The sequence below is a fragment of the Exserohilum turcica genome, assembly GCF_000359705.1.
Source record: "Exserohilum turcica Et28A unplaced genomic scaffold SETTUscaffold_11, whole genome shotgun sequence".
Lineage (NCBI taxonomy): Eukaryota > Fungi > Ascomycota > Dothideomycetes > Pleosporales > Pleosporaceae > Exserohilum > Exserohilum turcicum.
Window position 1 is genome coordinate 880,322 of NW_007359926.1, and position 20,915 is coordinate 901,236.

The following is a 20,915-nucleotide window of genomic DNA, read 5'->3' on the forward strand; positions in this document are numbered from 1 at the left end:
GGGGCCAAGGCCTCGCGGGCGGCCATGTCGCAGCATCTTCCTTTTGAACAGCAAAAGGAGCATGCACATGCGCAATCTTCGCCGCCGGCTCGCACGCACTCGGTGGGCCCCCGTAGCAGGCCTTGCCGGGCTGAGTGTGCTCTGAAACGTTGCCCGTCATCCCTGTCCGCTGCGTGCCAGCGCACCTGGATTGCCTGCAGCTATGCCGGCGCATTCTGGCCCTCTGGCTGGACGAGCCCTGCAACCGTCGCTGCTGCCGCTGCCGCTGCCACTGCCACCACCACCGCATCCACATGCACCACTACCACCACCACCACCACCACCACCGCCATCACTGCCACCCCAACCGCACGACCACACGCGGCGAAACACGCTATCCTCGCACACCGCGCTACCCCGGCCCGGCCGCCAGCGCAACAACACCAACCCCGAGCCGCCCTCGCTCTTGCGCCTGCCCTCGGCGCTGGCATTGTCCTTGTCGTCGTCGCCCGCTGCCGCCAGACGGCCCCCGGCCTCCCACAGTGCACATGGCATAGACAATTCGCGCGGCCCCCCCGTCACCCTAGTTACGCGCAGTCGAGCCTCGCAAACCCCCGCCGATCTCTCCTATGCGCCCCAGCAATTGTCGCCATCCGCACTGGTAGCACCAAGTGGCTCGCTCCCATCGACCAAGCGACGGCGTGGGGACGACGAAACGGGCTCCTCGACCAACGCCCCGCAAAAACAACAACACCACCACCACCACCACTACCACCACCTCCTCCACCCTCACCACCACCACCAGCAAGCACCGCCCGCCGAGAGCGTGCCGACTCTCAGACTGCCCGTCCCCCGTCGCAATTCCGCCGCCAGCTCGTCACGGCCGCCGCCGCCGCACCGCATGGCCAGCTCGACCGACGAGTCGTCAGAGTTCGGTTCTGGCCCCCGCAGCCGTATGGAGGACTACCACGCGGCGCACAGCGGACGCGGACCGTCTGCCTCGGCGCCTGTGACTCCAGGCACAGATGGGGAGAAGGAGGACCTGTTCCTGAACATCGCCGCCGACAGTGCGCCCAAGCAGCAACAGTCGCAGCAACAGCAGCAGCAGCAGCAGCATCAGCAGCCGCCGCGCCCAGCAGAACCCACGCCCCGGATTGACCGGTTAAAGGTGAGACATCCCAGTGCAATCGTTTGCTTGTAACGAGCCATGTACCGTACAGGAGGCTGACACCAACCCAGTCTCGAGTTGCCCGCATCAATGAACGACAGTCATATCCATCCGCCCTGCAGACGCCCGTGCAACCAAGCTCCACCACGCCAACATCAACCCGCATTCCCTCCGCCGTAGATTCCAGGTCCAGCGCCCTCCGCCGCGGCTCGCTCTTGCCCACGCCATCGCGCTTTGATCGGTCCTCCAACTCGCCAGCCCCCGAGGCGGTCTACCGAACGCCCCAGCTCTCGCACAAGATATCCCTGAGTTCGGTACGAAGAGACTCGGACCTCTCCCCGCGCGATTTCCTCGCCCAGTTCGCCTCACCAAGGCGCTCATCCCAGCCAGAAGTCAACCACGCATCGTCCACTCGCACGCCAATCCAGCCGTACAGGCCCTCGAATCTGTCGTATGAGCCACGAACGCCCCAGGTAGAGACGTCGTTTGAATCGGCCTCACGCGCCGACGGCACTGAATCGCACGGGTCCACAGGGCCTGCGGCGTCTGTATGGGACGAATTGGACGAGCTCAAGTCCCGGATACGCAAGATTGAAATGGGAGGCAAGATTCCTTCGACGTCCGGTGCCATTGTGTCCCAAGCGTCAGCCGACCGCCCACGCACCGCCAACACGTCGGCTACGACTGTCTCTTCGTCGCCAAACCAACAGCGAAAGTCAAACCCTTCTCCGTCCGAGTCTACCGTTGCCTCGCATACCACGACCAACAGCCCCAAAACCCACCCACTGCTAAGAGACGCTCTTGCCAAGGCGCGGCAACACATCTCGCCCGCAGTGTACCGCACGTTGGAGGCGGCGGCATTAGAGGCGCTGGCGCTGGCTGAAATGAGCGGCAGTGCTGGGCCCCAGGGCACGCTTCATTCAGTCAGCTCCATTACCAACGGTGCGGTCGTGTCTGACCGCCAAGTTCGGCGCAAAGCTGATAACCTCTGCCGCAGTTTGACTGAGCTATGTATAGCCATGTGCGACACAAAGACGGGCTTGGCCAGTCCCGCCTTCCGGAACGCCACGGCTGCAATATCGCGTCGCCCAAGCGTCCAGCTCAACGGCGAGTCACCAAGCATACGAGAGAGTATCGAGTCCGAGAGCAACACGTTGCCTGGTGTTAGTCCCAGCAGAGCAATGTCGCGCATTGAGGCTCGAAGGAGCAGTATGCTTGCTGTTAACACGAACAGTCCGCGAGACACCAGTCAAGAGCCCTACGACGACAGGCAGGCTCCTTCGCGACTGCAGCGAGCAGGCACCAGTCTTCACCGGGCACGACAGAGCGTGGAAGAGGATGAGGACGAGACGATATTATTTCGCGCACCATCCCGTGCAATGACCTCGATTGATTTCCGATCACGACAACAACAAAACGAGAAGAACCGGTTCAGCACCGGTAGGCAGTACACTTCTCGTGAACCCATGCCCGACCTGCAGCCATCACCCGCGATCCAGACCCCCTCGAGTCTTCGTAGGCCCAGCATCTCCAGCAGTACACCGTCAACAAACGAGCACAGCCTCCTCTTTCGGGATAATCAAAGTCGTTACGGCCACAATCTAGGTCGCGAGGGTTCCCCGGCCAATTACGAGAAGCCCTTGTCTGGAGGCCTTCGAGCTCGGGCACAATTGAGCGTCGCCCGAAACCCCAGCAACAGACATTCAGTCGGCGGCATTTCGGATCTTGGCCGCAGCGTAAGCCTGGGTAGAAGATTGAGGGGATCAAGCACCGGAGAGTGAGCAAGCAAAAACTCTAGGAAAAGCTGCAACCCACGCAAATGGTTCTAACGCTGGCTTCCTAGTGTCATCGGTCAACTCTCCAGTCGACGTACCATTACGCCCCGACCGGTATATTTGACTTACGAGTCGACATAGACACGCAGGCAATGTTGAGTTGCATACCATGATGTAGAAACAGGGGAAACCAAAAGCTTGAAATTTTCACATGCGACAAACACCTGAGGACAATTTTCGGGTAAGCATATGCAGCAGTTTTGCAACACGTTCCTCAAAATAAGGAGCGTTTCTCATTCGCCTTTTTTTTTCTCTTTCAATTTTCTTTGTCTAGCATCTCCAAGGAGCATATGGGCGCCCAAGTCGTTCTGCATCTGCATCATCGACAGTAGAGGGGCGAGCGCTATTATCATGGGTCCAGGGTATGCGCGGTAGGCGCAGCTGGTCCTCCGTCGCCGGCACACCTCACACTCACGGCCGTTCTTTGCGCTGTTTTTTTCTTTATAGTTGATATACCACCGCTTATTTTCTTCTTTGTCTTCCAACTGTACATAACACCTTCATCTCAAGATTTTTTTTCCTCTGCCAAATCCTGTTTACAGTGACTTGTATCCTATTACCCCCCCCCCCCCACCAGTGTAAGCAAGTATGCCACCATTGTCATCATATCATGCCCCACATGTGTTGTTTCTCTTATTAATAATGCAGCTAGAAGGCGAGTGCCTACGTGGCTGCGATAGCCATCTCACTAGGAGGCAGCAGACTTGACGTGTCTTGATTGTGGGCTGCTGATCATCGTGTTAAAACAGATGCCAGCTAAGCGGACAGCAATATGAAAGGAGACTAAGCAAGCGGGCAGGTTCCGCAAATCCAGCCAATACCCAGTCTGTTAGAATTCTGCAACTGCAATTCCTACAAGAGTAACGACCCCAGCAACCCTTTGGGAATGTGTAGTCTGGAGTGTGCTTTTGAAATTAGGATTTACACTGCTGGGCACGCTTCCCGTATTTTCCATAGTTGCGACTGGATTTACTGATAGTATTACTCGTGTGTGTCGCACTGTGAATATTTCCTAAAAGGGGGTTCAGAACCTTGGTTCTCACAGTCAGACCCACACCTGCGTGCACAATCACAGCAATTGAATTGAATACAACATCCACATGGTTCAAGTTAGGGCCTAGGTTTTGCAAATTATCAACCAAGGTTGGTAGGCTCGACAGACGTAGAATAACTTGGGGGGGGGGGGGGGGGCTCTCGCGAGCGGCTTGATTGACAATGCTTTGGATCTCGTGGCTTTCTTACTGGCGAGTGATGTGATGGGATTAATGGACCTCAAGCCTCGTTAACAGCACACTGAGCCGACTGTCTTTCACAGTGCCATTATAAGGAGATACCTGACTGTTTCCTGTACTACATACTCTTGAATAAAGACAACGCATCAACAAGCGTGCTTTCACCACCCTCAGCTCTATACTGACACTACACCGAAGCTTTGGCGCTGTCTCGAAGTGAAGGGAACAATCGTGCTATTGTAGGTGAAGCAAGCTACATTCAAACACGGAACAGGTAGCTGCATTCACATTCAGTGCCCTCTTTTTCTAACGCAAACCTAGACGCATACAACTTGCAGTCACACACTACCAGCGCAAATCCACGCTCCACTTTCAAGTTTACGGTAGCAAAGTCGCAACGAGCAGGCAGTGCTTGTCGGCTCACGGTCCTGACCATCACCTGTTTCGCGCAAACCGACACTCACGTTGTCACCAACCTCTTCCAGCAATACTACGCCCGAGAGCAAATACCGAGACGTCCAAGTGATACCAGAGGAGCGGAGCACAGCCCAAATTAGGTGACTGCGTAGATCGCAACTGCTTCACAAGCACCTTCCTCCCACGGTTGCACTCACATACCCGACCGCAGTCAGAATCCCTCGTCGCACTACAACCCATGGATTCGACACTCAGCACACCTCCAAACATGTCCAATGTTACCGATGAGCACGTCGCGTCACCAAAGGATAGTCAGGCACACGAGAAGGTCGAGATGCAGCAACCATCACTACCGGACACGGACAATTGTGTGTCTTCGCAGCCTCAAGAAGATGTACCAGCCCATCACACAACTCCTATCTCTCAGGATCACGATTCCAACACGCCTACGACCCCACTGGCTACTTCCCTTGAAGCTGAGCCCTCGGCAGCTGCGCCTTCACTCGAAAGCTCTGCACCGCCTACGCCAGCTACGAGAGCTGCATCATCTGACAAAACGAATTCGCTCTCACAAAAGTTTGACAACCAGTCCAAGATCACAAAGAATGCTTACCTCAAACCCCAGCAAATATACGAGAAGACACGTTCTATCATGAGAATGAACACTTATAGAACGCTGCTTGTTGCTTCACGGGGATTTGCTCGTGGCGGGTTACCCACAAGGCGGACTAAGCCTCCGCTACTCACACGACGATACAGCATCGATGTCAACACGGTTAACAACTGGGGTACATCCAGCGCAGTCGACTGGGGAGTAGATCAACCCGAGGTCTGTACAAGTTATCCACTTGAACTAACAGCTGAACAACACGCTGACAAAATCCAGTACGAGTCTCAGGATCCTGTCCTTTCCACGCATATTCCTGTTCCCCATCCAGGTCGATATGCCGGGTTGGGTAAAATGTTTCAACTGTATCCCCCGTTTGATGAAAAGATGTATCTGGAGCTGGGAGATGCAACAATTTGCAACTACACTTTCCGCAACATCATCTGTACCGACTTCAAGAATGGGGATCCATGGATGCGCGATGAAAGTCTCGACATGGCTCTGGAGATCTTGCGCCGAGACACTGACTGCGACAACTATGATATCGAAATTGCCAACTCCATGATGTCACAGATCTGCTATTGCGCTAGGAAAGACGAAGACTACAAGCCCCAAGAGTTTTCCGAGTACAGAGCACGCTTCGAGGACAAGAGATGGATCTTTCTCCCTGTAAACGACGCCATCGGTACTAATGTGGACGGGGGCATCCACTGGTCCCTGATTATACTGGACAGGAATCACAAGAAAATCTATTACGTGGATTCTCTATTTGTCGATGACGCTGTCTATCAAAACCTGGGTTACGAAATCAGTGCTGGCATGCTGAGAATACTTGGAGAAGATCTCGACTCGTGGACTTTTGAACCTCAAAAGTACACTCCCAATCAGATTCTTGACAACTTGGCCTTTTCCGATGCTGGGCCATGCGGGCCTTTTGTGTTCAAGATGACGGAGTACTTGGTTACGTATATCAAGTTCTATCAGTTACGTGGCATTGAAGATCAGTGTTCCCTGACGCTATCTCAAGGCTTCCCATCATTTTTCAGGAACTATTTCCATTCGGCACACATTCGCACAGACATACAGAAGAGGATTGCTCACTGGAAAGCCATTGATGTTGCTTCGAGAATCGCAACCGCGCATGACCAGGAAGTTTTGGCCGACACGTCTGTGGAGCTAGGCAATAGCCCGGTCATTGACTTGGAGATACCGCGACGAACAGAAGCACTGGCGGAATGCAGAGCTCACCAGAGTAGTGTGAGCGAACATATAGAGCACGACCATCTGCATCGTCGCCACTGGGACAACCTGGGCGAATACTATCTCCTTGCCCAACGCGGTGATGACGTCATCCCGGGGGACTGTAGCGACAGCGGTGACAGCACCGAGACCTTTTCAAGCGCCAACTCTAGAGTCTCGGCTTGGCAGTCTGATCCACGGGAATATGGTGATATTGTGGAAGATTATGGCCAGGATGAAGACGGCGGTATCTACATTTACGGTGCTGAAAGCCGCGGCGAAGAGTCCTTGTCTGGTGGTCAGCCGACGACCACAGACTCACCCGCGCAGTCTACCAATGAGGATGGCCTACCCGGCGTTACTAGGCCAGCCTAAAACTCGACGTTGTTGTGGCAGGGATAGGGGGTTTCTGGACGGAGCAAATGTGATGAAAAGAGCCATCTTGGAGCGAAACTATGTGTTTATGCAGCAAAATAGCGGGTTTCTTGCGAGCAGTGATTTTCGCTGTGCAGGCGTTTGGGAGGGTCCAAAAAAAGGGTCATGATATCAGTGGGTTTCATCGTTGCTTTGCTCTCTTGTAACCTCACATGACACTATCGGATCTGTCATTTGCTGCGCCTCGCAGCGCCAGAGTATGGTTGGCGTCCTGGACGGTTGCCTTTTGACGTTTCAGCCATGGGCTGCCCCGAATCACCTGGCGTTCAAAGGGGGCAGGAGGAGAAGAAGAAGAGGAAGAAGAATGAGACTTGGCTTGGATCATGAATGACCCACTCTCACAAAGGAAAAAAAAACTGTCTGAAGGAGCACGGCGTTATCTTTAGGTGTATAATATAATTCCCAGTAATGAATCTAGGGAGTCGGTGGCGCGCAGTCAGGCCGCCCCCTCGTCGTCGTTCCCGCGTCCACCTTCCATCTCTTCTAGCTGTGCATGTACATGTGCCTTTATGCTCTTTCTCCCTCAACACATGTAACATCGGTGTCATGGGCGGGCGCCCAATCCATGCAACACGCCCAGCCCGTCCCCTCCTCCCCCCCCCCCCCCCAAAAACCTAGCCAATCCCCGTATGCGGCCGCAGCAGACAAGTGATGATTTGCAATCTGGCATTGCATGGGGGGCATGGTGATGGCGCCAGTGCCAGTGCCAGCGCCAGCGCCGCGGCGGCGGGACGATCAAGTCCAAGTCTCGATCGTGCGGTTCCAATGACGTAGGGCGCCCCCCCCTAACACCTAACCTACCAGCCTACCAGCACCAGCACCACACAAGCAGCGTCTCTCAAGCGAGCGGCGTATCAAGGCCGTTTTGAAGGCAAACCCCTGTCGAATATGCGCTGCGCTGCGCTGCCCGGTTTTTTGGCACGAGAAGAAAAAAACTAGATTGTAAAACCACACGTGATCCCAACCCGGCCAAAAAAGCAGAAGAAGAAGAAGAAGAAGAAGAAGAAGAAGAAGAAGAAGAAGAAGAAGAAGAAGAAGAAGACAAAAACAATGGTATCAATATCCCCCACGCATACACACATACTCTTCCTCACCTCACCTCACCTCCTCTACTTCTTCTGACCCCCCATCATACCGCCCATCCAACCCCCCGCACTCTTCGCCCCATCAGCCAGACCCCCCGCGCCGCCCTTGACGCCCTCGACGGCACTCTGCCCATATCCACCTAGCGGGCCCTGACCCTCAAGCGGTCTGCCGTGCTCATCTTTCCCGCCGCGCTCCGCGCGATTAACGCCTTCTTTGGAGATTGCGTCGCCGAGGGGTTGCGCGAGCCCGCCTTGGCCCACTTGCCCTGTTACAAGGCCGTGTACCCCGTCTTGCAGCGTGTCGACTTGGTCTATACCGGTGACTTTTGTTTTGTCGAGGTTCTCTGGGGAGTGGCGTTAGTTATGTATGTATGTATGTATGTATACATGTATGGAGTGGGTTGATGACGTCGGAGGAAGAAGACGGATCACAACAACGATGATGTGAGGACATGTATGTATGTAAGTAGATAGAAATAAGGCAAAACGTACGTTTAGTAGCATAGCTAACTTTATTATCCTTGGTGAACCACTTGAGATACTGGTCCTCGATCCACGGCATCCACGTCTCGTACTTTTGGTTGTAGTAGTCCGACGCCGCCTGCTTGTACGTCTTCTGTTGCTGCTGGAGCGTGGTAGCGCTGCTATCGGCCATGTTGTGTGTAGTTTGCTTGTCCAAGAAAGAAAAAGGGAATAGGTGTAGTGGTATAATGTATATTCTTCGTATCGTACTTATATATACCCAAGAAAAGCAGGTCGAGTCAAGGCAGCAACATCCCGCCACCCTCATATATACATCTCTATTCCCCCTCCTTCCAGGGCCCTGCAAACCATCCAACCATACCACAGCACACACGTAAACCTCTCTCCCGTGTGCATATGTCGTCTGTACACTAACGCACTTAGCACAACGCCATGCACACCAACAGTGATCTCATCCGCCAAGCGCTTCCTACCCAACCATCCAGGGTCGCAGTCGCAGTCGCAGTCGCAGTCGCAGTCGCAGTCGCAGTCGAACCCTGACTATTCCAACTTCTTGTCGTGTAAATCCAACGGTCTGAGTGTCGGTATGTTCGTGTCTAGCAGTGTATGCATGCCAACTGTTTTCCGAGAATTGCAAGTTGAGATGGGATATCTTACGCGCTCATACATCTGGAATTGAGGTACCGTGTGCTTCTTTTCGATATAGTAGGATGCAATCAAGGCCCCTTACTCTCATCCATTTTAATTACTTCTACCTCTTGAAAGTTCTCCCGCAGATAATCCCAAGAGTACTATTGGTCGTGCGAAGAGACTGTCCTCTCCCACCCAGTACACTGGATCAGTGTTGCTAGAGTAAGGTTAGTCGACGCAGTATTTGCAAGCCGTGCGTGAACCTAATGCGATAAATCAAGCTGGCTTTGTATCGTGCTTGGTGAGTTTAGATAGCAGAGTGCAATGAACAGTGCAACTCAGTAAAGACATGCTGCACATGAGTTGAAATCCACAATGTGAATCCGATCATCGAGTAAGCAGCTCAATGACGGAATCGCGTTCCGAGCGGAACGGGAAGCAAACGCGCTAAAAACACATTTGCTTGGCGGCGGTCGCGACGGGGTCAATTGCACTAGGTATGCGCAACTCGCGCGACAAAGCCGGCCGCCGACCATCATCACCACCACCGCCTTCTCTCAGCCCCGCTCACGCTGTCTCCTCGTAAAGCCGGCGCACATGTGCTAGAAGGAGAGAGACGATTCCACCACCACCGCCGTAATCGACTCCCTCCCAGGAACCATGGCCTCACCACCGCACATCCCCCAACTCAACATGTCGAGCAACCGCAAGCGCGGCAGCATATCCTCGCACTCTGGCGCGCCGCCGAAAAAGCGCAAGCCGTCGAACCTGCGCAACGCCTTCTCTCCCGACGCAGAGTCCATCGGCGGCAACTCCCCCCGCCAATACTCGCGCTCGCCGTCGGTGGAAAGCAACATCACGACATCTGTCGTCAATGGCATAGGCGGAGGCAAGAAGCGCCGCAAGAAAGGCGGCGATGGCGCCAGCATCGCGGGATCCAGCGTCAGAGGCGGTAAAGGCGGCGACGGGCGAAGCGCCATGGGCGGCGAAGACGAAGAGGGCGACGAGGCCGAGTACGACGACGAAGACGAAATGGGCGACGAAATGAACATGGAGATTGAAGGCGGCATGAGCGTGGAAGCGCGGCGAAAGCAAGAAAAAGAGTATGAGCGGTACGTATCTTTGTTCCTCCCTCCCCTTCATCCTACTAGACGTGGAATTCTAACACAACAGACAGAATGCTCGAAGACTTCATGACACCCGCGCAAATGGACCGCTACGCAACCTACCGCCGCATCCGCCTGAAGCGCGAAACGGTGCGCAAACTGGTCAACCAAACCCTCTCGCAATCCGTCCCGCAACCCATCATCATCGCCGTGACGTCGTACTCGAAGACGTTTATCGGCGAGCTAATCGACCGCGCCCTCACGGTCCGCGACGAGTGGTCCGCCGTCCGCACACACCTGCCGAATCCCGATTTGCCGCCCCCGATCCTCAGCCAGAGCCTCGGGCGGCCCAGCGCGCACATCAAGGACCCGCGCAATAAGCCGACGAATACGGATATCCAGAGCGCGGGCTGGTACTTGAATCAGGTGGATCGCTCGCAGAGTCTGTGGAACGAGGTCGAGGCCAATGCCAGTCTGCAGGAGAGACTGAGGGCCTGCGATAAAGGCCCGTTGACGCCCGCGCATTTGAGAGAGGCGCTGAGGCGCTACAAGCGCGATCGAGATGGTGGTGGGGCTGGCTTTGCGGGTATGAGTCTTGAGGGCGTTGAGAGGACCATGGGTAGGACGGGTGGGAAGAGACTTTTCAAGTGAGATGGACATGGACATGGGATACAGATTCTCCCTTTTTTTTCAAACATGCATAGCGATGGCGTTTGGGCATCTCAACATACAGACAGACACACTCATGGCGTTGGTATTACAGTGAATATTCAACGCGGCAAGCAGGCTACATTTCACCAACTACCCCCCCAGCACGTGCATGTCATGATGCTCAAGTGGGGCATTCACAGCAAAGAAGACCAGCGTCACATGAACAGTCACATAGAGGCCATCAAGTCAAACATGGAAGTAACCTTGTCGTGAGGCATTTTATGAAGAGCTACATTTGTCATAGCCATTCATCATTCCAGTCCATCCCGGCCGAAGAGAGAGAGAGAGAACACCTAGAAAATCATAACGCTAACCAACTGCCATCTAGTTCTCGTGGAGGAGCTCGTAGAAAGTATCGGCGGCAGGCGCAGGCTTGCCAGCATCGAGCTTCTTCTGACCCAGCTTCTCCTTGGCAAAGGTAGCCGCGTATGGGTTGAGGCGGAGCTGCACCTGGAAGTTCTTGAGAGGGTTCTTCTTCTGGGTGTGGCTGCGCTTGGAGACGGCTCCACCACGCACGGGACGGAGGACCTTCTGGACGTCGCTCGAGTTAATGATCTTGCTGAGGTCGGGCTGGACCATCATGGGCGAGGGGAGGAGGAAGTCCTTCTTGAGCGCAGAGGGCTCGGTGGTGGATCCGTAGACCTTGTCGAGGGCGCTGAAGGCGGATGAGGTCCAGACGATGAAGCGGCCAAGGTGACCACCAGGGGCGAGCTGGAGAAGGTTCAGGGAGTAGACGGATGAAGTCTCAACACCGGGAATGTTGCGGAAAGCAAGGACAAGCTCCTTGCCATCCTCGTCGGGGTTGTAGATGACAAGAGGACCGCGGCGCTGCTTGTGGCGGCGGCCACGGAGCTTACCCTTACCAGCGCGGAGCTTGCGCGAGTTGCGGGCCTTCTCGACGTCGGCACCAGCACCGACAGCCTTGAGCAGAGCAACGGCAGCGGATGTCTTCTTGATAGCAGCATCGGCAAAGGCAGTCGATGAGACGACGAGGGGAACCTCAGGGACGGTGCTGATGGCGTGGCCGCGGGCGAGGAGAAGAGCAGGGCTTCCTGAAGCAGCGAGCGCAGAGGCAGTGGCGAAGCGCTTCTGGTTCAGGTTGATCTTCTGGTGCCACTTGCGCCAGACCTTGGTGGGAGCGAACATGCGACCGGAGCGGCACATGTTACCAAAGGCAGCCTGACCAGCACGGTGAGTACCACCACCAGAAACACGGGGAATACGGGCGACGGCACGACCAGTACCCCAGGACTCGGCAGAAGTCTGGTGACCAGCCTTCTCGGAGCTGCATCTTGTTAGATTGATGCACTGTGCCGCGCTCGCAACAAAGGCTTACACAGCGTAGGGCTGGCGGCGGTTCTTGTTCATGCCAGTGTGCACCGCGTGGACGACATCAGGGCGGATGGGGGCCTGTTGATTGTTAGCACAAGATATCGAGCTTGATCGTATCATGGCAGCGGGATGTAGATTAACAAGCTGACGGAGAGAGGGCCGAAATGACTGCGGAATCTGAGACTTTGCGTAATCGTCGAGAGACGGCATATGGCACCCGCCAGAATCCCTCGCAAGGTGCAGCTCAGTGCAAGCCGATATTGCCCAGTCATTATGCCCTCCTCTTGTAAATTTCTTGGTACATGCTTCCAATATAGCCTCCCGCTCTCTCTCTCTCTCTCTCTCTCTCTCCGTCTGTCCGTGGTGCTGCGGGCTGCATGGTATCGCGGGTTTCGAGGTGCGGCGGTGGAACTGACCTTGAAGACATTGGGGACGGGGATGGTGTCCTGGGTGACCTCGCCCTTGGCAGAGACGACGGTGACGGTTGGCCTCGACATGGTGGCTGTTGTGAATTGACCTGGTGGTTAGTTGTCGCGAAAAAGAGAAGTCGTCGGATTTTTGCGATGTTCTCAAGCGAGAGCGAATTTCGCGTGGGCACGCTATACCGCTTTGGGGCATAGCGCTTTGGGGTTAGCGCGGAACTGATGGCCGCCGGCCCAAGGAGTGCAGAGTGACGAGGTTGGGGATGCGGTGGCCGTCATGAGGTTTGACGTTGGTTTTCAGAGGGCTAGATTCGGCATGGACCTTGCTGGGAGGATCTTTTCAGGCGTATGCATGGAGTCTGGAGGTCGTTTGTTGCAGCAGAGCAACTGGAACGAGCAACCGGACTCGTTCATGCGTGAGACACGGTCTAACGGTGCATGGTGGCAGCCAGAGCGAGCCGGTTGATTGTTTTCTCAGCAGATTGATTGGGCTCATTTACATCGATCGTGGGCCGCTCGGGTTGCTCAGTGCCATGTAGGGGTACCCAGCACTGCCTTGACAGAGCTCATTGCCAGGGCGACACTCGTCACAACATTTGCAATATCCTTGCACATAACATGCAATACCAGGCGCGTGTGCCAGTGCTTTGCCGGGGTCGGTGATGATTCAATAGTGTCTTGAATAGTCGCTGCTCTCCGCTCGGGCTGCGGCCATGGCACGAAAAAAGGACATTATATGTGTGTGTATATATATGTGTGTGTATATATATGTGTGTGTATATATATGTGTGTGTATATATATACATATGTATATATATACATATGTATATATATACATAGTAGCAATGCGGTGGGAGGGAGCCATGCCAAACGCAGGCTAATAATAGCGTGTCTATGGTCTCAAGGCACGTGGGGAGGCAGGCAGGCAGGCTGGACGAGGAAATGAGGATGAATGGCATGTTGGGTTGGCATCCAACAGGTTGAGTGACAGATACAGGCGATCATCATTTATATGACACCAGTGTCACTGCAGTGCATCTCTGCGCTCGACCGGGGCATGGCTCGAGGAGCAGGCTCGCATCAGTGCATTTGATCCGTGTATAGGATGCTCCGGGGGCGTCGCCAGGGCGCAGTGCGACAGGGCATGTGAGCGTGGATGGTTTGCACGAGTCGGGCGGGCGGTGGTATAGTATATGTAGCCATGTAGCCATGTACCCAAGGCGAGGCAGCACGTGCCGGTGTAGGGTGAGGCGGACCAAGGTCGATGGATCTTCACAGGGGTGCACGAATCGCAGTGGCCTTGGTTCTGGCAGCAGGCTTTGCGGCTCTCGAGCTACTGAAACACACGTGGTGCAGGTGGGCGGGATCAGGGAACATGGGCGGAGGGGACAAGCGACGATGCGTGTGCGGTGGAGGCGCAGGGGAGAACAAAAGCAAGCAAAGCTGGTGGAGTGCACGGGCAGGGCGTGTGTAGTGGGCGTGTAGGCGTAGGCGTAGGCGTAGGCGTGGGTGGGCGTACTCAGCAGGGCGTGTTGGCGCAGGAGAAGAAGAAAAGGGTGGAGTGGGGAGAGGACGTGATTTCGAAACCGAGGGCACGCAGGTGAAACGTGCAAGCGGGCTCACATGACCTGGGAGCAGATGACGCGGTGCGTTGGCGCGCTCACCCCGCCAACAGGTGGGTCGACGCCTTTCCCATGGTGCGTTTCACGTCAGAGATGTCTGCTCCGACTGTTTTGCGTGCCTCGGGTGAAGTCAGTCGAGCAGGGCGCAGGTGTCGAAACGGCTGCTGTTGCGCGGGCAGGGCAGACAGGGGCGTCCCGGTGCGCGGCGGGTTTTGACAAGCCGCATGGCAATGAGAGGGGGCGGCGGCGATGCGCTGTGGTGGTGCTGAGGGCGAGGGCGAGGGTGGGGAGGGAGCGACTGATTCATCGCCAGGCGAACTGGCGGACTGGCGGGCTGGCGGGCTGAATCATCGCAGGGCGCGCGCGCGTTCTCTCCCTCTGCCTCTGCCTCTCGTTCTCTCTCTCTCGCGCGCGCGCGCTCTGGTGGGCGCTCGCTGGCGCCTTCTCCTGAGGCCCGGGGCGGGTCAGACTGGATATTGGTTGTCGCGCGTGGCTGCCCCCCAGCCTTGTCCAAGGTTTGCCGTCTAGGGCTTCCCGCCGTTGGCCACGGGCGAGGCGAGGCAGGCAGGCGAGTGGCAGTGGCTGGTGGCAACATGGCATGGGTGGCAGCTGGCTGGCAGGCGACAGGCTGGCTCGCACCGGCACTGGCACTGGCACTGGTGAAGTTGGCCGCTCGCACCCAGGCACGCGCACATGGACAGGCACACACACACACATATACAGGCGCGCAGCTGCACGGCCTCGGGCTGGGTGCGAGTGAGTATGTGCGTGTGTGTGTGCGTGTGTGCGTGTGTGTAGGGACGGGGTGGGTGCTGGCGTGCTAGTGGTCGCAGCAGGCTCGTAGCGCACGGCTGGCGGTTGCTATTCCTGGACGCCGGCGCTTGCACTGCGCTGCTGCACCTGCACCGAGCCCACGACTAGCGCTGTCCTGCTTCCTCTCCCCCATCGACAAGAGACAGACGCATTCACGCCGCCGCCGCCGCCGCCTCAATCCCTCGCCCACCCACGAGTGCTCGCCTCCCCACCACCACCCGCCTCCCCTCCCTCCCCTCCCAAACTCCAGGCGGCAGCGGCTCTGCGATCGACCGGCTTCCTCGTCCGCTCCCCCAAGCTGGTCCCCCCCCCCGAGCGCCCCATCCAACTTCGCACCGCCCGTCCTCGTCGCTGTGTCGTCGCTCCGCTCCATCGAGGCCCTCGCCCGCGCTCCCCCCCCCCCCCAAGCGTGACCGCGACCACCACCGGCCCTCTCGCACACCACGCTCCTGCCCGCCCCGACAGACACTACCCATTCGCCTTCTTCTGCCTCTCCGCGCCGCCTTCTCCCCAGCCGTAGGCGCATCGCCGCCCCAGTCGCTCCTTCCCTCAGGCGCTTAGTCGAGGATCTGGTATTCTCGCTCCCATTCTCCCATTCTCCCTCCCACCCCCCGCCAGCGCCGCCTGCGACAACTGCCTGGCTCACAGGTAAGCCTCCCCCATACTCTCCTTCTCTCTCCCTCTCGCTCTCGCCCCCAACTCGCCTTGTTGTTTGCCGTGCACCACCCGCTCCCCGCCCCTGCCTCGCCCGCCCTCTGTTTGTCTATGCCACCATGTCCGTCTGAGCACGGCAGCATACAACCAGCCCGCTCCACCACGGCCGGCTCGCCCATGCGCGCGCCCTTCCCTCTGTCTTCGAGTCTGCCCGCGGCCTCGACCGACGCTGTCCGACGCCTCCTCCAACCCCCCCACTGCCCCGTCGCACAAGGCCCGTTTCGAAACACTTGCGCCTGCCATGTCTGCCTCGCCCACAATACCCCATGACGCTAACAGTGCGACGCTGAAAAGGGCTTTCTCTACACCCAATTCTTCCTTTCCTTGCAAAAAACTCGAGCAGTCCCTTGCCCACTGCTCCCCATCGCCTTCTACCGCTCTGCGAAGTCGCCGCTGGCCTACACACTCCTCCTGCCTGCCGTCGGCGCTACAGACAACACGCCCACCCGCCAGCATGGTGCAAACAAGCGCGCGAACATTTATGCCCATGCCCTCGTTTGGCGCCGTGTTTGGAGGCGAACACCACAAGGGCCATGCAGACGGTAATGGCTCGCATCTAGTGCGGCCAGCAACAAGCCCAAACACAAACTCGGGCGCGCCCTTCTCCTCCTTTCACCTGCACAGCGAAAGCCGCGACAGCCACTCGACGGCCTCTTCCGACAACTCGCCCACGACGACAATCTCGACCATGGACTCGTCGTCGGTAACGGACCCGTCTCCAGGCGTGTCGCCCGAGTCGCCTCACGCAAGAACAGTCGCCCCTTTGTCGTTTGTGGCCGACTTTCGCTCGCGCAGGACAGAACAGTCGTCTGGAGATGCTGCCTCAAATACCTTTTTCGAGCTACAGCGGCCAACAACACCGGCGAAGAAGCCTCGGAATCTCAAAAACCTCGGCATCAACACAGCCTCGTCTCTTGGTAACCTGCGCGCCCACACGCCAGCGCCCATTGCAGTCGCTCCAAAGGAGAAGAACAGTTCGGCGCCCCCGTCACCATTGTTCATCAAGCCGCCGACACCGCCCAAGCGAAGACCATCGAATCTCAGCTTGACAATATCCACACCCGGTGCCCCGGACAACAAGCCAGTACGACTCCTCATACCCTCAACGCCTTCCTTCAATCGCCCGCCCCTTCGCCACTTCCAGTCGTCTCCTTCATTACCGTTATGTTCAACAGCAAACCCGTTGAGTGGTCCGCAGCTGCCTCCACTGCGTCCCGTGGTGAGCAAGCCAAGTGGACTCGCCGAAGTGCCTTTTGAGATGGAAGAGGAGGAGGACCAAGAGCCCAATTTCGACGTGCCTCAATCGCGCGAGGAAAAGCCTGCTGCATATCCTAATGGCCCCATTTGTATATACGAGGCTGGCGTATACCTCTACTTTGAACCGACCGCTGTACAGGCCACGACTTTTGATGTGATTATCAATGTTGCGAGCGAGGTCAAAAATCCCTTTACCGCGTCTACGTCGCAATCACAAAAAGACATTGATGCCAGGCGCGTAGATGGTCCACCAGCGGAGAATATTGACTTTGCTACCCTTTCGCAGAGACCAAAACAATCGTTTGGCATGGACGACAACTCTCCCACAACACCAAAAGCCATGCCCCCAGTCATGCAGACTATACAGCCACGCGAAGTCGTCATCGAGGGCAAGACGTACAAGACACCCGAATACATTCACATGCCCTGGGAGCACAACACGGACATTGTGCCCGATCTCCACAAGCTTGTGAGGATGATTGACGAAAGGGTGCAGCAAGGGAAGCGCGTCCTCATCCATTGCCAGTGCGGTGTCAGCCGTTCAGCCAGTCTCATTGTTGCGTATGGCCTGTACAAGGACCCTCAGATGAGCGTGCAAGAGGCGTACGACAGGGCGAAAAAGCGAAGCAAGTGGATTGGACCCAACATGAATCTCATCATGCAGCTTCAAGAATTCCGCAACAGCTTGTTGAGGCAGAACGAGAGCCGCTCGTACCACAACCAAGGGTACAATCGACGATCCGCCGGTCTTCCTACAGGAACGAACAAATTCTCGTCATATGACAGAGACAGCCCTTCAGGATCACGCACTCCACGCACGGCACCGCTTCCTCCTGAATGCAGCGACATGAGCATGCAGCGTGCAAGCACAGGAAACATGATGGCCATTTCTCCAGGACCACTGTCAGCACCCACTGGCGCTTTCTCGCCTGGTTTCCGCCGGTCATGGGATTCCAGTCCATCGCATTTTGACCTCGCATCACAGCCAGACCCGTCGCCAACTTCACATGTCGATCCCCAAGGCCCAGTCGTTCCAATGGTCTCTGTGACTAGCAATGATCTACCAACGATTCACGCTGAAGACGCTTCTGACAGCGATGTGGCACCAGACCATCTGGATGATTTCAAACAGCCCGCGTTCCCCAACTTCTCGCGTCAACTTCGACTACGGCCCATGGATGATGAAGACGAAGGTGCTTCTGGAACCGAACAAAGGCTTCTGGCACCTCTAAAGCCATTCGGAATGGAGCCATTAAAGTCACCTGCCGTGGCAAGCTTCAATATTCCCGACTTTCCTTCTTATCAGTCATCTGACAATGACATCATGTCACCGATCAAAACATCTTTTGACAATCCATGGCCACCAGGCTACGATTCTGATTCTGATGAGCCCGAGCCTGCTCTACTAGCAAACGACTCAGTTCCAACGATTTCAACACACAGCCCCGATTCACACATGCCCGGATTTACCCAAGACGACACTCACGAGTCCTACGGTCCCTTGTCACCAAATGCTACTTCATTCCACCTCGGCCAACCGACATTATCCAAGCACTTTGGTGGTAGCAATCACCCTATAGCCTCCGACATTGCTTCGCCCGTAAAGACGCATTTCCCTCAGGATGTCTTTGGCGACGACGACAAAGATCAGCCAAAGGACGATTTGACGTCACCACGTGCCACCGAATTCCACATGACTCCACTGAAGCCCAGGGTAGCAGACGAGGATCCTTTTGGACTGACTTCACCGACAAGAGGGGAATTCAACCCCTTTGACCGGCCCAGGAGTATATTGACGCTCAAAGGCTCGGAACAGGAAGATCGGCGGCCCTCATTTCAAGCCATTCTGCCACCTGCGCACCAGACATTCAATGGCTTTGCATCCCTGGATGGCACAGCGCAGACGCATACCATCTTCGAGTCTCCTGTCCCACTGGCCATGTTTGCACCGAAACAATTTCCTCTGGTCGGGCCTCGGGTCGACAGCCTGAGCAATTCGCCTGCCAGGCAAGCATTGAACCACAGCGACCCCCATACGCCAACGCCAGCAGCACTCCCTCAAGTACCTCCTTCCCCTCGCTCGCCCACCGAAACCTTTCTCGCCACCCCTGGCAAGGCCATCAAAACACGGTTTTCATCTCCCAACATACGCGAGAAGCGACACCTTCAGAGGCTGCAGACGGAGATTCAGTCCAAACTGCCAAGGGCCTCTGTTCCCCAGCACGCTGCAGATGACCTTGATGCGCTCATGTCACCACGAGCAGAAGAGTTTACGAGAAATCCCTTCCGCATTGAGCTCCAGAGTCCTGGCGAAGATGCAAGCCCAGTCTCTTCTGATGAGACAATCAGGGACGGCCGAAACGGTCATTTCACATGGGAGGAGCCAATCCCAACGCGGCAGTGGACGCCCGAGAAGGCTACTGCTGATCCTCGAAGCCCTGTCCAGACCGGGGGAAGCCCGATTGTTCGTAACATCTGGGACGTGCTTTGAGCAAAAGCGGAACTTCATCCAAAAACCAAATCCTGCATCCACTCGACAGACATTAATCTGTTTGCGGGCTCGACATTTCGGAAGGTCACCCGAATAGCCAAGGGCCGGCCGCCGGGTCGGAAATTACCCAACTTCTCTCCCGAAGGTTTGTCCTCTGGCTCCAGGAACCGCGACGCCACCAACACCGGGCGTTTGACCTCCTGAGGGGCGCACCTCGCATTGACCCGCTCTACATTTGACCCTGATTGCGAGACACTATGTCGCACTCTCGGCCCCACCAACGCCCCCCAGACAGCGCCAACTTGATTTGTTTTTTGTTGGTCAGCCTTTTCATTGAGTCAACAGTTCGTTTCCTACGAGGCCGTACATCCTGACGGCTTCAACATTTGCATTGTGGAGGCCAAATGCGCGTTGAGTTACGCTTAGAGTAATGTCCTAGTTTCTAGTACCCTAGTTCCGCCAACCCTCCACAACACCACACTCCTTTGGTAAGAACCTCTTTTTTTTTCTTCGCCGGGCAAAAAAACATCACTACACTCGCTGCTTTGTATATCTATGGCATACACCCTTTTTTTCCTTTTACTTTTCTTTTTTTTTCTTTTATCATCCCTCTGAGTATCGATGTTACGAGCCATGCAAGCGCTGTCATTCAGCCGAAAGCACACCCAAATGGCTTGGGTTTGTGCCCTTTGTCTTTCTCTTTGTTTTGATCATCATCATTGTTCATTTGTTCTGCGTGGCAATCCCAGCCACCAGTGGCGTTTTATCTAGGAGTTGTTTCTTTTCGTCGAAATGGGAGAAGGAAGGGGGGAAAGCAAGACAGATATGGAATGGAAAAAGATTCAATTTCAGGGTCCTGTCGGGTTGTCCAAGGGTTGGGATTTTCTTCTTCGATGGACATGGATGTTTTGTTTTTGGATTACTAGGAATTTTTGCACCTCCTTGCACACACCCGTTTTCTCCCTTTCTTTCTTTCTTTCTTTCTTTCTTTCTTTCTTTCTCTATTTATTTCTTTCTTTCTCCTCCTCTTCTTTTCCTCTCTCTGTAACCTACTATACCAAACAGAGAGAGAGAAGAGAAGAGAGAGAAGTGTTTCTTACTACCACTACTGCTACTACCTATGCATCTCATTCTCATCTTCATCTTCCTGCTTGTGAAAAAAAAAAGGGTCGGGAAGGGGGAGGAACACACCTAGATAAAGATATACAAAAGGGAAGTTCTGAAAAGAAAGAGTTAGCAACTACTACCTGCTATGTACATGAAATAGGTCAAATCAATCAATCAATCAATTACTATTTTCAAAAATCCATCCATGCATCCATACATGGACGTTTTTT

General features: G+C 55.6%; 6 protein-coding genes across 6 annotated transcripts; 4 read left to right on the plus strand and 2 right to left on the minus strand.

Moving 5' to 3' along the window:
• Positions 1-761: 761 nt before the first annotated feature.
• Positions 762-2,928, plus strand: SETTUDRAFT_145900 (uncharacterized protein; the record flags this gene model as incomplete). Its single annotated transcript, XM_008023931.1, has 2 exons — positions 762-1,147; positions 1,219-2,928. The coding sequence occupies exons 1-2, from the start codon at positions 881-883 to the stop codon at positions 2,926-2,928; spliced, it is 1,977 nt and encodes a 658-aa protein (XP_008022122.1). The 5' UTR covers positions 762-880.
• A 1,971-nt stretch (positions 2,929-4,899) lies between these two features.
• Positions 4,900-6,852, plus strand: SETTUDRAFT_25517 (uncharacterized protein; the record flags this gene model as incomplete). The annotated part of the gene is made up of 2 exons (XM_008023645.1): positions 4,900-5,460; positions 5,518-6,852. 2 exons carry the CDS (start codon positions 4,900-4,902, stop codon positions 6,850-6,852), a joined length of 1,896 nt encoding a protein of 631 aa, XP_008021836.1.
• A 1,033-nt stretch (positions 6,853-7,885) lies between these two features.
• SETTUDRAFT_167157 (uncharacterized protein) lies at positions 7,886-8,661 on the minus strand. Its single transcript, XM_008023932.1, has 2 exons — positions 8,490-8,661; positions 7,886-8,341 (listed from the first exon to the last, which is right to left on the minus strand). Exons 1-2 carry the CDS (start codon positions 8,650-8,652, stop codon positions 8,022-8,024), a joined length of 483 nt encoding a protein of 160 aa, XP_008022123.1. The 5' UTR covers positions 8,653-8,661; the 3' UTR covers positions 7,886-8,021.
• A 1,077-nt stretch (positions 8,662-9,738) lies between these two features.
• On the plus strand, positions 9,739-11,004 carry SETTUDRAFT_145905 (uncharacterized protein). Its single transcript, XM_008023933.1, has 2 exons — positions 9,739-10,222; positions 10,288-11,004. The coding sequence occupies exons 1-2, from the start codon at positions 9,771-9,773 to the stop codon at positions 10,865-10,867; spliced, it is 1,032 nt and encodes a 343-aa protein (XP_008022124.1). The 5' UTR covers positions 9,739-9,770; the 3' UTR covers positions 10,868-11,004.
• A 116-nt stretch (positions 11,005-11,120) lies between these two features.
• Positions 11,121-12,783, minus strand: SETTUDRAFT_167160 (uncharacterized protein). The gene is made up of 3 exons (XM_008023934.1): positions 12,676-12,783; positions 12,264-12,337; positions 11,121-12,212 (listed from the first exon to the last, which is right to left on the minus strand). The coding sequence occupies exons 1-3, from the start codon at positions 12,754-12,756 to the stop codon at positions 11,252-11,254; spliced, it is 1,116 nt and encodes a 371-aa protein (XP_008022125.1). The 5' UTR covers positions 12,757-12,783; the 3' UTR covers positions 11,121-11,251.
• A 3,288-nt stretch (positions 12,784-16,071) lies between these two features.
• On the plus strand, positions 16,072-19,578 carry SETTUDRAFT_158845 (uncharacterized protein; the record flags this gene model as incomplete). The annotated part of the gene is made up of 3 exons (XM_008023935.1): positions 16,072-18,495; positions 18,563-18,583; positions 18,640-19,578. 3 exons carry the CDS (start codon positions 16,072-16,074, stop codon positions 19,576-19,578), a joined length of 3,384 nt encoding a protein of 1,127 aa, XP_008022126.1.
• Between the last annotated feature and the right edge of the window lie 1,337 nt (positions 19,579-20,915).

Bases quoted from the DNA above. Each gene is read 5' to 3' on its own strand.
- SETTUDRAFT_145905 (XM_008023933.1), top strand. From the start codon at position 9,771: ATGGCCTCACCACCGCACATCCCCCAACTCAACATGTCGAGCAACCGC. The intron at 10,223-10,287 runs GTACGTATCTTT...CACAACAGACAG, and splicing joins CAAGAAAAAGAGTATGAGCG to AATGCTCGAAGACTTCATGA.
- SETTUDRAFT_167157 (XM_008023932.1), bottom strand. From the start codon at position 8,652: ATGGCCGATAGCAGCGCTACCACGCTCCAGCAGCAACAGAAGACGTAC. The intron at 8,342-8,489 runs GTACGTTTTGCC...GCCACTCCCCAG, and splicing joins AGTTAGCTATGCTACTAAAC to AGAACCTCGACAAAACAAAA.
- SETTUDRAFT_167160 (XM_008023934.1), bottom strand. From the start codon at position 12,756: ATGTCGAGGCCAACCGTCACCGTCGTCTCTGCCAAGGGCGAGGTCACC. The intron at 12,338-12,675 runs GTCAGTTCCACC...AACAATCAACAG, and splicing joins CCGTCCCCAATGTCTTCAAG to GCCCCCATCCGCCCTGATGT. The intron at 12,213-12,263 runs GTAAGCCTTTGT...AACAAGATGCAG, and splicing joins CGCCGCCAGCCCTACGCTGT to CTCCGAGAAGGCTGGTCACC.